This window comes from Podarcis erhardii, assembly GCF_964252035.2.
Source record: "Podarcis erhardii genome assembly, chromosome: 1".
NCBI classification, from domain to species: Eukaryota; Metazoa; Chordata; class Lepidosauria; order Squamata; family Lacertidae; genus Podarcis; species Podarcis erhardii.
In genome coordinates, this window is record NC_138497.1 from 20108276 (window position 1) to 20121855 (window position 13580).

General features: G+C 42.1%; 1 protein-coding gene and 1 long non-coding RNA gene across 6 annotated transcripts in view; one reads left to right on the top strand and one right to left on the bottom strand.

Moving 5' to 3' along the window:
- Window positions 1-2501: 2501 nt before the first annotated feature.
- Window positions 2502-13580, bottom strand: part of VRK1 (VRK serine/threonine kinase 1) — a 42260-nt gene continuing 31181 nt past the window's right edge. For 4 of the 5 annotated variants that reach the window (XM_081863555.1, XM_081863554.1, XM_081863553.1 and 1 more), the window contains exons 12-14: window positions 11095-11206; window positions 10732-10819; window positions 2502-2864 (exon numbers count right to left, since the gene is read on the bottom strand). In XM_081863555.1, coding sequence (XP_081719681.1) covers window positions 2765-2864; window positions 10732-10819; window positions 11095-11206 — 300 coding nt within the window. In that variant the 3' untranslated portion in view covers window positions 2502-2764. The remainder of the gene's footprint in view (window positions 2865-10731; window positions 10820-11094; window positions 11207-13580) is intronic. The other variant, XM_081863556.1, reaches the window with a different exon arrangement.
- Window positions 2871-13580, top strand: part of LOC309345609 — a 248536-nt gene continuing 237826 nt past the window's right edge. Inside the window, exon 1 of the long non-coding RNA XR_014158324.1 lies at window positions 2871-4790. This is a non-coding gene — a long non-coding RNA (uncharacterized lncRNA). The remainder of the gene's footprint in view (window positions 4791-13580) is intronic.

The window sequence follows — 13580 nt, forward strand, 5'->3', positions numbered from 1 at the left end:
GTGTGTGTGTGTGTGTGTGTGTGTGTGTGTTTAAGAGAGAGAGGGAAAGGACAGAGCCCAACTCCTTATGCCTATAATTAAATCAAAGTCTCCCCTCCAGATATTTTAGATTAGAGAGGGAGGGGACCAAAGTACACAAGGATCTGCCTGCTGAATGTTTTGGCACCAAGAAGTGTTGTACGATTCATTATCAATACCCTCATTACACCATCAGCTGAAGTGCATACTAGTTCTCCTGTGAAGATTTATCATGTATGGTGGCTACTTTGAAAGGGGTGGGGGAGAGAAGATGGGGGAGGGGGAACCCCACGTAGGTAGTGGAGTCTTTAACATTCCCGACTCAAGTGTCTCCCTGCTGTGCCTGTAAATGTCAGTCCGGTTTTTTCACGGCTGTGCGCACAGATTAGAAACAGCAGGAGAGCTCGGGAGTATGACTACAATACCGGTAAGGACTCTTGTCTTCATGGCAGTGCTCAAGTGATTCTTGGAATGCAGGACCCTGCTGTTTTCTAATATTTACACACAACTGGAGTCATCAAGAGCAGTAAATGCAGTCTATAAGGAAGCTTGCTTCCTTTGTGTAAGGGACTTTACATTCAAATCAGGACGCCCCAAGTGCTGCCACCCTCCTTCTGCTCCCTCCCACCCCACAGACAACAGGATAGGGCAATACTTTTTAACCATGTCATCATAGCAATGCGCTTCCTATCTTCTCCCTGGTTCTTTAAAACACCAGGCAGCAGTTCCTAAGGAACGCCTCTCCTTAACGCCGTGGGGTTTTCGTTGGGCGAACAAACTTCTTGCTTTCCAAAACTCCCCCAAAATTGCCTTATCTCCCTCCGTTTCTCCACTCTTGGATCTGAGGACATCCATTTTTGGAACCCTCCCTTGGTCAGTTCTGCCATCCTCAAGTCACTCCAAGCCCTGCTCCCGAATGTCAGTCCTCACTCACTCTCTTGCTGCCCCTTCAGCCTGGAACTGCTTCCCAGAGACACTTTCATGCAAACAAGCTCCATTAATTCCTTCAGCTCCATTCCTGGACCTCGGCCTTTCCAGGGACGCTTAGGAAGAACGAAAACCAAAATGGACCAAACTAAAGTGCCTGGGATTGAAATGACTGCATATCCTTCCTGTTCGTTCTGGCCTTGGTCTGCTCCCCACCCCACAAACTTCTTCTGTGGCTTAAACTGAAAACTCCTTCGGCACAGATTTGTCACACCTGCTGTTAAGTACAGTGGTGCCCTGCAAAACGAACGCCTCGCAAGACGGAAAACCCGCTAGACGAAAGGATTTTCCGTTTTGGAGGCGCTTCGCAAAACGAATTTCCCTATGGGCTTGCTTCGCAAGACGAAATGTCTTGTGAGTTCCTGCGGGTTTTCCCCCCCTTTTCCCCCCTTTTCCTAAGCTGCTAAGCCGCTTATCAGCTGATCCGCTGATAAGCCGCTTATCAGCTGATCCGCTAAAAGCCGCTAATCCGCTAATAGCGCTAATCCGCTAAGCTGTCAATGGGCTTGCTTCGCAAGACAAAAAAACCACTATATGAAGAGCCTCACGGAACGGATTAATTTCGTCTTGCGAGGCACCACTGTATAGCCCCAGCCATGTAAGTATGTACATCAGGGGCAGGGAACCTTTTGGAGACTGCGCGCTGCATTCCCACCTGAGTAATCTTCCAGGGGCCACATGCCAGTGATGTGCAGGGCCAGAGGCAAAAATGGCAGAAGCAAGAGCTGCAAAATTTTTCTTTGCCCAGTAGGCTAGATTAGACACACACACAGGAAACCACAAGGCACCAACGGAGATCAAGGGCACACTCCAGCCAGGAGAAAACACCCAAGTAGAATAAGAGCTGGGGAAGGGTTAGAATCAGAGGGCCAGAATCAGAGTTCCCTTGCAAGAGAGATTGACTCCTAAACCACCTTGAGAACTGTAGCTCTGTGAGGGGAATAGGGGTCTGCTAACCACTCTCAGCCCCCATAACTGCAGTGTCCAGCATCTTGTAGTGGCAGCCATAACCACTAAACGTGGTATGATACTGCCTTAAATATATGGTGCAGATGGGGCCTTAGTGGGACATTGTTGTTGTTGTTGTTATACCACCCTTCATCAGAGGAACATGGGGCACTTTACAGTATAAAAACACAAAACATAACAAGCCAAACAATAACTCCTCCAAAAATAAATTTATCAGTTCTTCCAATTATTTTTTTTAGTTTGTTTTGGTTTTTTACCGTGCGTGGGAGGTACTAGTTGGTGCTTCTGTTTGTTTTACGGGTTGCAGTTTTGACCTCTGTATTTTTGTTCTTGTTTTCTGTGAACAGCAGCACATAAGTTATCCTGAGTAAATGCATATTGCCAGTCTTTTCTTGAGCTAGCAATTGCAATTGCACCCCAGTCGGAAGCACATTTATCTTGCATGTACAGCACCTGGATTCCAACGCAGCTTGCACCCGAACACACTTCCACTTCAACCTCAGGTTTCATTTAAAAAGAGACCAGAATTGGGACTTTATTTTTATTCAAGTTTGACATAAACTAAACAGTTAAATGAGCAGGTGCAAAAACAGCCATTCAAGATTTTTGAAAACTTCTGTACTAGTATTAAAACTGTACATAAAAAACTTAAAATACCCCTTTTCCAGTTTCAGCTACATAATGCAGTGCCGCATTGTGACTGCCTATAGGCTAAACACATACAGAAAAAGGGGAAAGCTCATGATTACTGGAAAAAGAACAGTAACCAGTAAAAAGCAGCAAGCACTCATCATTTAGACTTTCCTATTTCTGGGTCCTCTTCCTGGGGGTCAAGGTTTTCTTGGCTTTGGGAGCGGTCTTCAGTGCCTTGGGTTTCGTGGCTCCTGCCTCTACAGTTGTTAAAAACAAAAACAATTTAGAGGTTAGAAATAACGACTACGGTAAAGTGGTCAGGATATAATCAGAACGTTTTATATTAACAAAGGAAAATCCATGTGAATTTGCTACTGATTTAGACCAGACATAAAAAAAAGAAAAGAAAGGAAAGGAAACGCAACCTGCTCACATCAGCTTTAGGACACTCTTGAACCCCACAAAATTAATTTATAGCAGTAAAAATCGTAGAAGTAGTTTATAGTATTTCGAGCTATACAAACTAATTAGTCTGAAAAGGCAGCCTATGGGCAGTACCTAGTCCTCTATGCGATTTCATCTGGCCCCTGTTAAGATTCCTGGATAGTGATCCCTGTGTGTCTACACTGCCAAAGGAGAGGACTATGTGAAGGCAGCTCTTAGGCACACAACGGGTCCTTTCCTCTATTCCTCAGTCCAGTGGTTAGCAGCGATGCTTGGGGAGCGTTCACTTCCTACAGTCCTGACACCAAGAGCATTTCCCCAAGCATCCACAGGATCTGCCAAGGCCCGGGGATTAGGGAGGGGAAGGATAAAAAGGTGGAAAAGAAATAAATTCCAGCTTCAAGTGAGGAGGGAGGTGCCTCAGGTTAGCCCCCTATCTTTTCATGAACCCCACCTCTAAAATAAATACTTTCCATGTATGCTCCTGTACTGTAATATTGGTAATAACACTGTAATTGCATGTAGAATGGTCTCACAGCAGATCCACAGCCGGGGACCTGCAGCTGTATACATAGGTGTTCACACACCGAGTTCTTTATTTGCTGTTGTTGCAGCACCCCTTCCCTCCCAGCCGCTCGTCTTATGTCTTCAGAGATCAATAAAAATACTCCACGGCTGTTTAGAAATCTGAGTTGCAGGTAGGGCAGGGAGTAAAGAGGTGTTTGGCTGACGACAATGAATCCTCAATATATATTTGCAAGCGTGTAAGTCCCTCTCTGTGAAAAATTGATGCTCCAGTGCGGGAAATACATTTGGGGTAAAGCAAGGGCTGTTTTGGACAGTGGTGCCTTAGCAGGTAAAGAAGGAGCATAGGTGATTCTTGCATTGGTTGTTCTCGCTGATATTTCATTGTCTAAATCACTTTGAAAACACAGAGATCTCTCACCTTGCCTGCTGTCAGATCTGATCTGTGTATTCCAAGACTTTTCAGGGCACAAATATGACTGCAAATGAGATCCATGTGCCAGTTAAGTAGAGTGCAGTCAGTTCTCCCTTCTGCTACTCCTATCACCCTCATATCCAAACTTGCTCGAAAATGAGCAAATCAGCTTCACATCCAACAGTGAAAGTTAAACAAAGGGACATGAATTGGGGAGATTTTATATTTCTAAGGAGGACACAGAAGGCAAGGTCCAGAAACAACTAATGTTTCTCAGTAAAAAAATAAAAAATAAATAAAAGATAAAAGAAGCATACAAGCACTCATGCAGCTTTAACTAGGGAGTAGTAGGCAAACATCTCTAGTATCTAGTAAGATCTGGAATGGTCTCCCTCAGAAAGTTGTGGACTCTCCTTCCTTGGAGGTTTTTAAGCAAAGGTTGAATGGCCATCTGTCATGGATGCTTTAGCTGAGATTCCTGCATTGCAGGGGGTTGGACTAGATGACCCTTGGAATCTCTTCCAACTCTACAATTCTATAATCTCAGCTATTTTATATGTGCTGTAAGCCACCCAGAGTGGCTGGGGAAACCGAGCTAGATGGGTGAGGTATAAATAATAAAACTACAGTGGTACCTCTGGTTGCGAATGCTTCTGGTTGCACATGTGTCGGGTTATGAGCTCCACTAACCCAGAAATAGTGCTTCAGGTTAAGAACTTTGCTTCAGGATAAGAATAGAAATCGGGCTCCGGCGGTGCGGCAGCAGCAGGAGGCCCCATTAGCTAAAGTAGTGCTTCAGGTTAAGAACAGTTTCAGCTTAAGAACGGACCTCCGGAACGAATTAAGTACTTAACCTGAGGTACCACTGTACAGTGGTACCTCTGTTAGCAAATGCTTCTGGTTGCACATGTGTCGGGTTATGAGCTCCGCTAACCTGGAAGTAGCTGCTCCTGGTTGCAACCTTTGCCCAGGATGCAAGTGGAAATTGTGCGCCAGAGGAGCGCACACAGCAGGATGCCCCATTGCTGAAAGCGTGCCTCAGGTTAAGAACAGTTTCCGGTTACGAACGGACGTCCAGAACAGATTTAGTTCATACCCGGAGGTACCACTATATTATTAATAATAATAATAATAATAATAATAATAATAATAATGATGATGATAATTGACACATAAAACATGCACTATGAAAAGTCAAAATCATGTACTTCCCACTAACAATTGCCTCCACCTCAATTGAAGGCCAAGCGCTCACATATATTAACAGCAAACTCCTTATCCTGATGTTGGATCCTCATGTTGCCAAAAGGACACCATCCACACAAAATTAACGAGACATCGGCAGGCTTGGAGTAACTCCAAGGTGTTCAGAAGTACAAAAAATAATAATAATCTGGGAGATCTCAAATGCAGGAGCCCAGTGATGACTGACTTTGCTTGGTAGACAAGGAATGCCAACTGGCTCTTGGGAGGGAGGGAATGGAAATTGAGGGGAAAGCGAAATGGGACACAGCATCCTGAAATAAGGATAGCTGGACCTGAGAAGGAGCACCACACACTTTTATGTTGAAATTCCCACTGCAACCTCAGACATCTGAAAAAGATACATGGGAGAAATGCCAGCCATATTTCAAGAAATTTAAAACAGGAGATGGGGTACCAAGACCAATTCTCAACACCACATGATTGGTTTGTTACTGGGAACAGAAAATAAATAAACTGCAGCTGTGCAAAGTTGTACTGCTGGAGAAACACCATGGAAAATATACATCACATAGCTGGGAAATCCTACACTGAGAGATTAGCCAACAGCTTAACAGGAAAAAACAGACCAGATAGTGTGTGGGGTCTCTGACTGAAGAAGGCTCATAATGGATTAGAGGCCCTGGACACTGAGGGCCCAATTAAGGCTTGAAAAGCGGAATGGCGCTGAAAGAACATGCGCTCAGGGGCATAAAAATGGAACACTTGCAAGTTAAGACGTCAGTGCTGGGCAAACTGGATACAAGCCACTGCATGTATGGATGAGCAGTATATGCTAACAAACAGGCTGCATCCATTATGTAGAGAAGCAAGTTTCACATAGTTTCAAGTACTGTACATCGTGTGGACAAGGGTTATCTAGTGGAAGACATACTTGGAAATTCCCTCCCCATCTAAATTCCCCTCTCCCCTGCCCCATTACCACCACTCCAAAGTAGTAAAAGGAGCACGTCAGTCACTTTGAGAGACATCTTTACATTTACCAGCTCAAGAGGGCCATATCACTACACCAGGGGTCTGCAAACTTTAAGACAAAAAGAGCCACTTGGACCCGTTTCCGAAGAAAAAAAAACTGGGAGCTGCAAAACTCGTCATTATAAAAATAACTTTTTTGTCACTTTTTTTAATTATTTCTTTGTTTGACCCCTCAGAATTACTCCTCCTCATAGAAATAAACGTTAAATTAACAAGTTACCTTTTTTTGGTGTGTGTTCTTCATTCCCCTTCAAAACAGTGACCAGCGTACATGACCCCTTTCAATGCAGTGACCAGAGTACATGCCCCTTACAATGTAGCGGGCGGCCGGGCGGGAAGGTAACGTCGGGACGGTGCGTGACTAACGCACGCACCGTCCCCATGCGACGTCACAGCCAGTACAGCGCCCGCCACAGTGGGGAGTGTCGGGGCGCACAATGCGCCTCCTCCCCTCGCTAGTATCTGCCCCGGAGCCGCGGCAAAGGTGTAAAAGAGCCACATGCGGCTCCGGAGCCGCGGGTTGCAGACCCCTGCACTACAATAACCATGCAAAAGCATTTTTCTTTCACAAGGGTTTTCTCTGCGTTAAACCCCTTTTCTCTGCAACCTATACCTTGTACTGTCTCTACCTTCTACACTGCTAAAGAACCTCTCTAAACCCCTCTCTGTTAATTCTCTCTCTACCCCAGAGCATACATATTCTTCTTTCTGCATGTCACCTCTCTGTTTCTCCTTTTTCCTCATTAATTCTCTTCCTTCTCGCTTACGTCTTGCGGGGTCCAGAGGCACAAGCTCATGAATCTTTCACTCTGCTTGCGGAGCTTCAAGGCCAAGACATTGTTATTAATGGATTTATTTATACACCGCTTAATTGCAAAGGTGGAAAATGCTGAAGCCACACACTCTTCACACTGATTTCCCATAAAGCAGGACAAGTGGGGTGGCTGTTTAAAGCACAGCAGGAGCAGGGTGGAGAGGAATGCCAAATCCTTCCCTTGCCTATGTTTCACACCCTAAGCAACTTCACTTCACACACTTGATGGCGCCCTCCCATCAGATGTCAAGGAAATAAACAACTACCTGACTTTTAGAAGGCATCTGAAGGCAGCCCTGTTTAGGGAAGTTTTTAATGTCTGATGTTTCATTGTGTTTTTAATATTCTGTTGGGAGCCGCCCAGAGTGGCTGAGGAAACCCTGCCAGATGGGCAGGCTATAAATAATATAATTTATTATTATTATTATTATTATTATTATTATTATTATTATTATTATTATTCCACCGACAGGGATCCATTGCAGAAAAGGCCCGTTCTCATGTTGCCACCTTCTGGACCTCTCATGGAGGAGGCACACGAGAAAGGACCTCAGACGATCATTACAGAGTCTGGGTTAGTTTATATGGAGATTGAGGAATTCCATTCCTCTGAAGTACCTCCGCCACCCCACAAATAACCAAGCAGAAAGTTTTTGAAAGCTTTTTTTAAAAAATCCACTTCTCTGACCCCCCCCTGCTCCCCAAATTAAGCTAAACAATCAACAACTTAATTATAACAGTTTCATGTTTAACAGAAGGTGACAGATTCATTTTAAAGCTGGGTTTTCCTCTTAACACGTTTCCACGTGTTAATAAAAGCTCAAAATAATAATAAAAAAGTTTCAAACATTTTTTAAAAAAACCAAACACACACAAAAACCAAGCAATGGATTTCATCCGTCCCAGAGCAGGCGATACCAGGCTGGATAAGAGTAACAAACATTTGTCTGACAATACGAGGAACATAATTAACATTTTAGAAATGTTACAAGTGAATATCAACACTAAAGCAGTTTTGATATTTGTGGACGTGGAGAAAGCCTTTGACAATATTTCTTGGAGTTTTATGAAGAAAAATTTACAGGGGATGGGGGTCGGTCAAGGGTTCGAAAATGGTATAGGTGCAATTTATTCAGAACAAAAGGCTAAATTAATTGTGAACAATGTAGTGACGGAAGAATTTAAGATAGAGAAAGGAACACGACAAGATTGCCGAATCTCTCCATTGCTTTTTATATCGGTCCTGGAGGTGCTTTTAAATATGATTAGAAGCGACCAAACAGTTAAAGGTATACAAGTTGAAGCCAAACAGTACAAACTGAAAGCATTTGCTGATGATTTGGTATTGACATTACAGGAGCCAGAATCCAGTACTAAAAGAGTACTGGAACTAATTCAAGAATTTGGCCAGGTAGCGGGTTTTAAGTTGAATAAGATGAAAGCTAAGGTTTTAGAGAAAAATCTAACAGAGACTGAGAGAGAGAGGTTTCAGAAGGAGACAGGATTAACACTGGTTAAGAAAGTGAAATACCTAGGGGTTAATATGACTGCTAAGAATGTGAACTTATTTAAGGATAACTATGAAAAATGTTGGATGGAAGTGAAAAAGGATTTAGAAATATGGTCAAACCTGAAGCTATCATTGCTAGGCCGAATTGCTGCGATAAAGATGAATGTTTTGCCAAGGATGTTGTTTTTGTTTCAAACATTGCAAATTTTGGATAAAATGGAGCGTTTCAAGAAGTGGCAGAGAGATATTTCTAGATTTGTCTGGCAGGGCAAGAAGCCTCGAATAACATTTAAGATATTAACTGATGCTAAAGAAAGAGGTGGATTTGCCCTGCCGGACTTAAAACTTTATTATGAATCAGCCGCATTTTGCTGGCTGAGAGAATGGATGCTTCTTGAGAACACTGATGTGTTGGATTTAGAAGGTTTTAACAATGTTTTTGGGTGGCATGCATATTTGTGGTATGATAAGGTCAAAGCACATAAAGCGTTTAAAAACCATATTGTCAGGAAAGCACTGTTTAATGTTTGGATAAGATATAAGGACTTGCTTGAAAATAAAACCCCAATGGAAGCGAAGGCTCAGAAAAAGCTCAATATGGAGGCCAAATGGCCGAAATATTGGGAAATTTTGGAACAAGAGGGAGACAGACTAAAATTGCAGAGCTTTGAAAAATTAAAAAATAGAGTGCGAGATTGGCTTCACTATTACCAGATAATGGAGGCATATAATTTGGACAAAAAAAATGGCTTCCAGGTGGAAAAATAAAATTGGAAATAGAACTGTTAGATCCTAAAATTAAGAATTTGTCAAGAATGTATAACTTGCTGTTGAAATGGAATACTCAGGATGAAACGGTGAAATCTGTTATGATTAAATGGGCACAAGACGTTGGACATAATATGATGATGGCTGACTGGGAACAGTTATGGACCACAGGTATGAAATTCACGGCATGTAAAGCCTTAAGAGAGAATATAATGAAAATGATATACAGGTGGTACATGACACCAGTCAAGCTTGCAAAAATCTATCATCTGCCCGATAATAAATGTTGGAAATGTAAAGAGACCGAAAGTACATTCTTTCACCTTTGGTGGACGTGCCCAAGGATTAAGACCTTCTGGGAGATGATCTATAATGAAATGAAAAAGGTATTTAAATATACCTTTCTGAAGAAACCAGAGGCCTTTCTCCTGGGCATGGTCGGCCAATTGGTGCCAAAGAAGGACAGAACTTTCTTTATGTATGCTACAACAGCAGCAAGAATACTTATTGCAAAGTACTGGAAGACACAAGATTTACCCACCCGGGAAGAATGGCAGATGAAGGTGATGGACTACATGGAACTGGCGGAAATGACTGGCAGAATCCGAGACCAGGGAGAAGGGTCGGTGGAGGAAGATTGGAGGAAATTTAAAGACTATTTACAGAAACATTGTAAAATTAATAACTGTTAGAAGGATGTTGGAATAATATTATATGATTTTAGCAGGAATGATATAAAGGATTTGGGAATAACTGACTGTTAATTGGTGAAAGGAGGAAAAGTAAAGTTACATTATATTAAGACAATTTACAGGACAAAAATTTTAAAAGAGGGAAAGGATTTGCTGAAATGGATAATTGACCTAGAATACAAAAAAGGGAGGTGTGAGGTGGTCAAGGAAATAAGCTAATGAAAGATTAGTAATGAGGAGATCTGATATATTTTTCTTTGCGTTTTTGTTTTTGTTTAATCAGTTTTATTTCTGTTTTTTTATATTGTGATGTGTTGTTTTGTTTTTGTTTAATGTGGTATTTTTACTTTTTCTTTATGTAACCTTTAAAATTTTAATAAATATCACTTTAAAAAAAAAAGAGTAACAGACTGAGTGGAAGTCGAGTCCATTGAGTTATGCATACACCATGCATCTTCACTTGGAAATAGTATCACCTGCACCGATGCCTGTCTCTTAGGGATAGGCTCAGTGGTGGAAGGTGTGTGGGCTCCAACATCTAACCTCTGGCATTTCCTGCTAAAAAGATCTTGGTTGACAGGGCTGGTAAGTCTTGCTTTCAAATGTTCTGCTGCTGCATATAGCCTGGGTCGTAAGCTACCAATTATGCCAAAGCAGCACCAAGGTTCTTTTTCAGTCTATCTGGATAACTCCCTTTTCTTAAAGTAGCTCCACTCACTGTTGAATACGGCGGCGGCGGCGGCGGCTGCTGCTAGCCTCTGGCTGTAACCTGCTGTGATGAATTGGTCCTGAGGAGCGAGCACTTCCTGACAGTGAATTGGACAAGATAGGGGAGGATGAAAATGAGAACAGAGAGGAAAATAAAAGGTGGGGAAAGGGGCGGGGGACTACAACCAACCACAACCATCCGTTTTATATGTTGGGCCAAAAGCATATTTCGCGTTTGCTGCAGATAGACAACTGACAACCTTACATTCCCCAGGTTGCCCAGTATAAAAGAGTGACATTAATTGCAAAACTTAATGCTTTTTTATTTTCAGCAAAATGAAAGATCTATGACAAATACCAATGGGGTACTTACTAGAGGTAGCACGTCTTCTTCTTTTGATGTTTTTCGCATCTTCTACAGCTGTTTCGACGTTGTCTTCATCAGTAGAGGCTGGCCCTGATGCAGCAGCTGCTTTTCTTTTCGTCTATCCCCGAACAAAACAAGAAACAAAGCCACACTTTATACAAAGCAGAAAAGTGCATGCAGACAAGTTAAATCACAAAATGATGGTGCACTGTAGTAAACTGTTTGGCATGTTTCTCCATCTTTGCCCTTGTGTGAGTAACCAGATCAAAAGCCTATAGGAGGAATAGTATTTTGTCATAATTAACACACCATGGTTTTCATTCCCTCATTTTGAAAGTTTGCTGTTGTTTTTAAATGAGGTTCCTTTGCAAACCCATAGTCTGTTGGAGAACAAGGTTGTAGTTGCAATCATGAGGTATAATACATCAAATGCTGTATCATTTAAATGCATTTGGATTGCATTCAGACACAAGGGTATTCCGCCAGCCACAGACTAGAAAATGAACTTTGTGGGATTCCCGAGTAACTGAGCTCAAATGTTTATTTTAAAGTTTCTTGTCTTTGAGATCACAGGGGGAAAGCGTCACAATTTTTACAATATGTGGACAGCATCAGCTAGGAATGCACAAGAACTCTGATTTTTGCAAACTGCTATACAAAATGAGCAGATCTGCACCTCTCGGACCAATACAGTATGTGCATTGGAACTTTGCTATGCACCTGATTTCACATTTGTCCAAATGGCACGACAAAGTTCTTGGCTAATTCAAAGTATGTGTTAAGAACACGTTTTGAGAGAAAATGCATACATTTAATATTTTTAAGGATTTCTTTTTTTTCTTTTTAAATGCAAATTAGTGCAGAAAGAGAACTTAGTCGTGTGGGGAACATGTTCAAGTGACACGGATCAGAAAGAGACAGATTCCCTCCTTCCTCATCATGGGAACTGAGCCTGAAAAAATGTCTCTCCTTTATCTCTCCCCACCCCCTTGCCACATCACCCTATGGGAAGACCTGGTTCTCAACCAAAGATACATCAGGTTAGACATATTCTAAAAACAACAGAGCATGCAAAATACTTTAAAATAAATCGGGTGTCTCTCTTTTCCCATCACCTCCTCTCCCCCCCCCTTTTTTTGCAATGAATGTCGACAAGCCAGTACGTTTTGCCAGACACACAAACACATCTTCACCCATAAGCATAAAAATAACTGCGAAAGTTCAGCCTGCTTTTGGGGGGTAAGTTTGACAAACGTGTAGCTTTACTGAAATAGCTGCTGAAGTGGTTGCAACCTCACATAGCTGATGAGAGAAGGGGAGAGTGCATTACATCTTTCCAAAGTGTTGCTTCATGATTACCATCTAAACCCTGCTGGGCTGAACAGATTGGTTCGATAATTACATACAATAACTGCAGTGGGCAGGTAACCCTCAGCTGGCACAGGGCAGCTCCCCTGTGAGAACTTCCATATGCAAACTGCACTGATGGAGTGCATTAGGTACATCTTTCCTGCCGGTGCACAGGCCTGATTAACGCCAACCAAGACTCCAAGGTTAGCATGTCAGCAGATTTGTGATGCATTAGGCAGGAATAAACACAGACACTTTTGTTCATTCTGACCAAAATTAAGGAGGAATATTTCACCACTGTATTGCTTTTATATTCAGGATATAAACACATTCCTCCTGGTTGCACCGAGGAGAGATTTTTAAAAGGCTCATTGTGAAAACAGATATCCAATACTTCCCACACAAAAAGCAAAAGGACATTTATCTTGTTTCCAAGCTTATTCAATAAAAAAAGGGATTTCTTAATCTTGATGCAGGTGAGTTACATGGCAAGAGAAGTCAGGCATCATTCTCTGACAGAGGCAACACCCATGTTTGATGCAGAGTGCAAGGCAAACTATGAATCACTAATTCATATTTATTTCACTTCAAATGTTTCCTAACAGTTATCGAGTGCCATCAATGGGCCCATCACCGAGCGTAAGACATGCCCCACGGCTTGAGTAGTTTACAGGAACAATAATGGATGCTTTCACTGCACCACAATGAGGATAACTTCTCTTTCAGCAGGAGCTAACGGAACCCATGCAAATATTAAAGTAACATCATCCATTACATATGAAAGTGAATTAGATTCAAGCCAAGTTGGAAACAATGGCTCATTAATAAATCGCAGAACTAGAATCATTTTAAAATTTATAGTAGAGGAAAAAATGTAGATCTCTTAGCGCAAAAGAATTTCAATTAAGGTAGGCAGCAGATGTTGCCGCTGTTTCACAATACTGGCCATTCTGATATGTCATATATACCCTAGCACAAACTGGATTAAAGTTCACCCAACAGTTTAACATTTGAGAAGCCTACCATGCTATATGCAAGATGCATGTCCCACTGTGATCAGTGGAGCTTACTCCCTACTAAGTGTGTTTAGGATGCAAATTATGAAATAGCAGAAGAGGAGTCCACACATTTAAATATAGTTC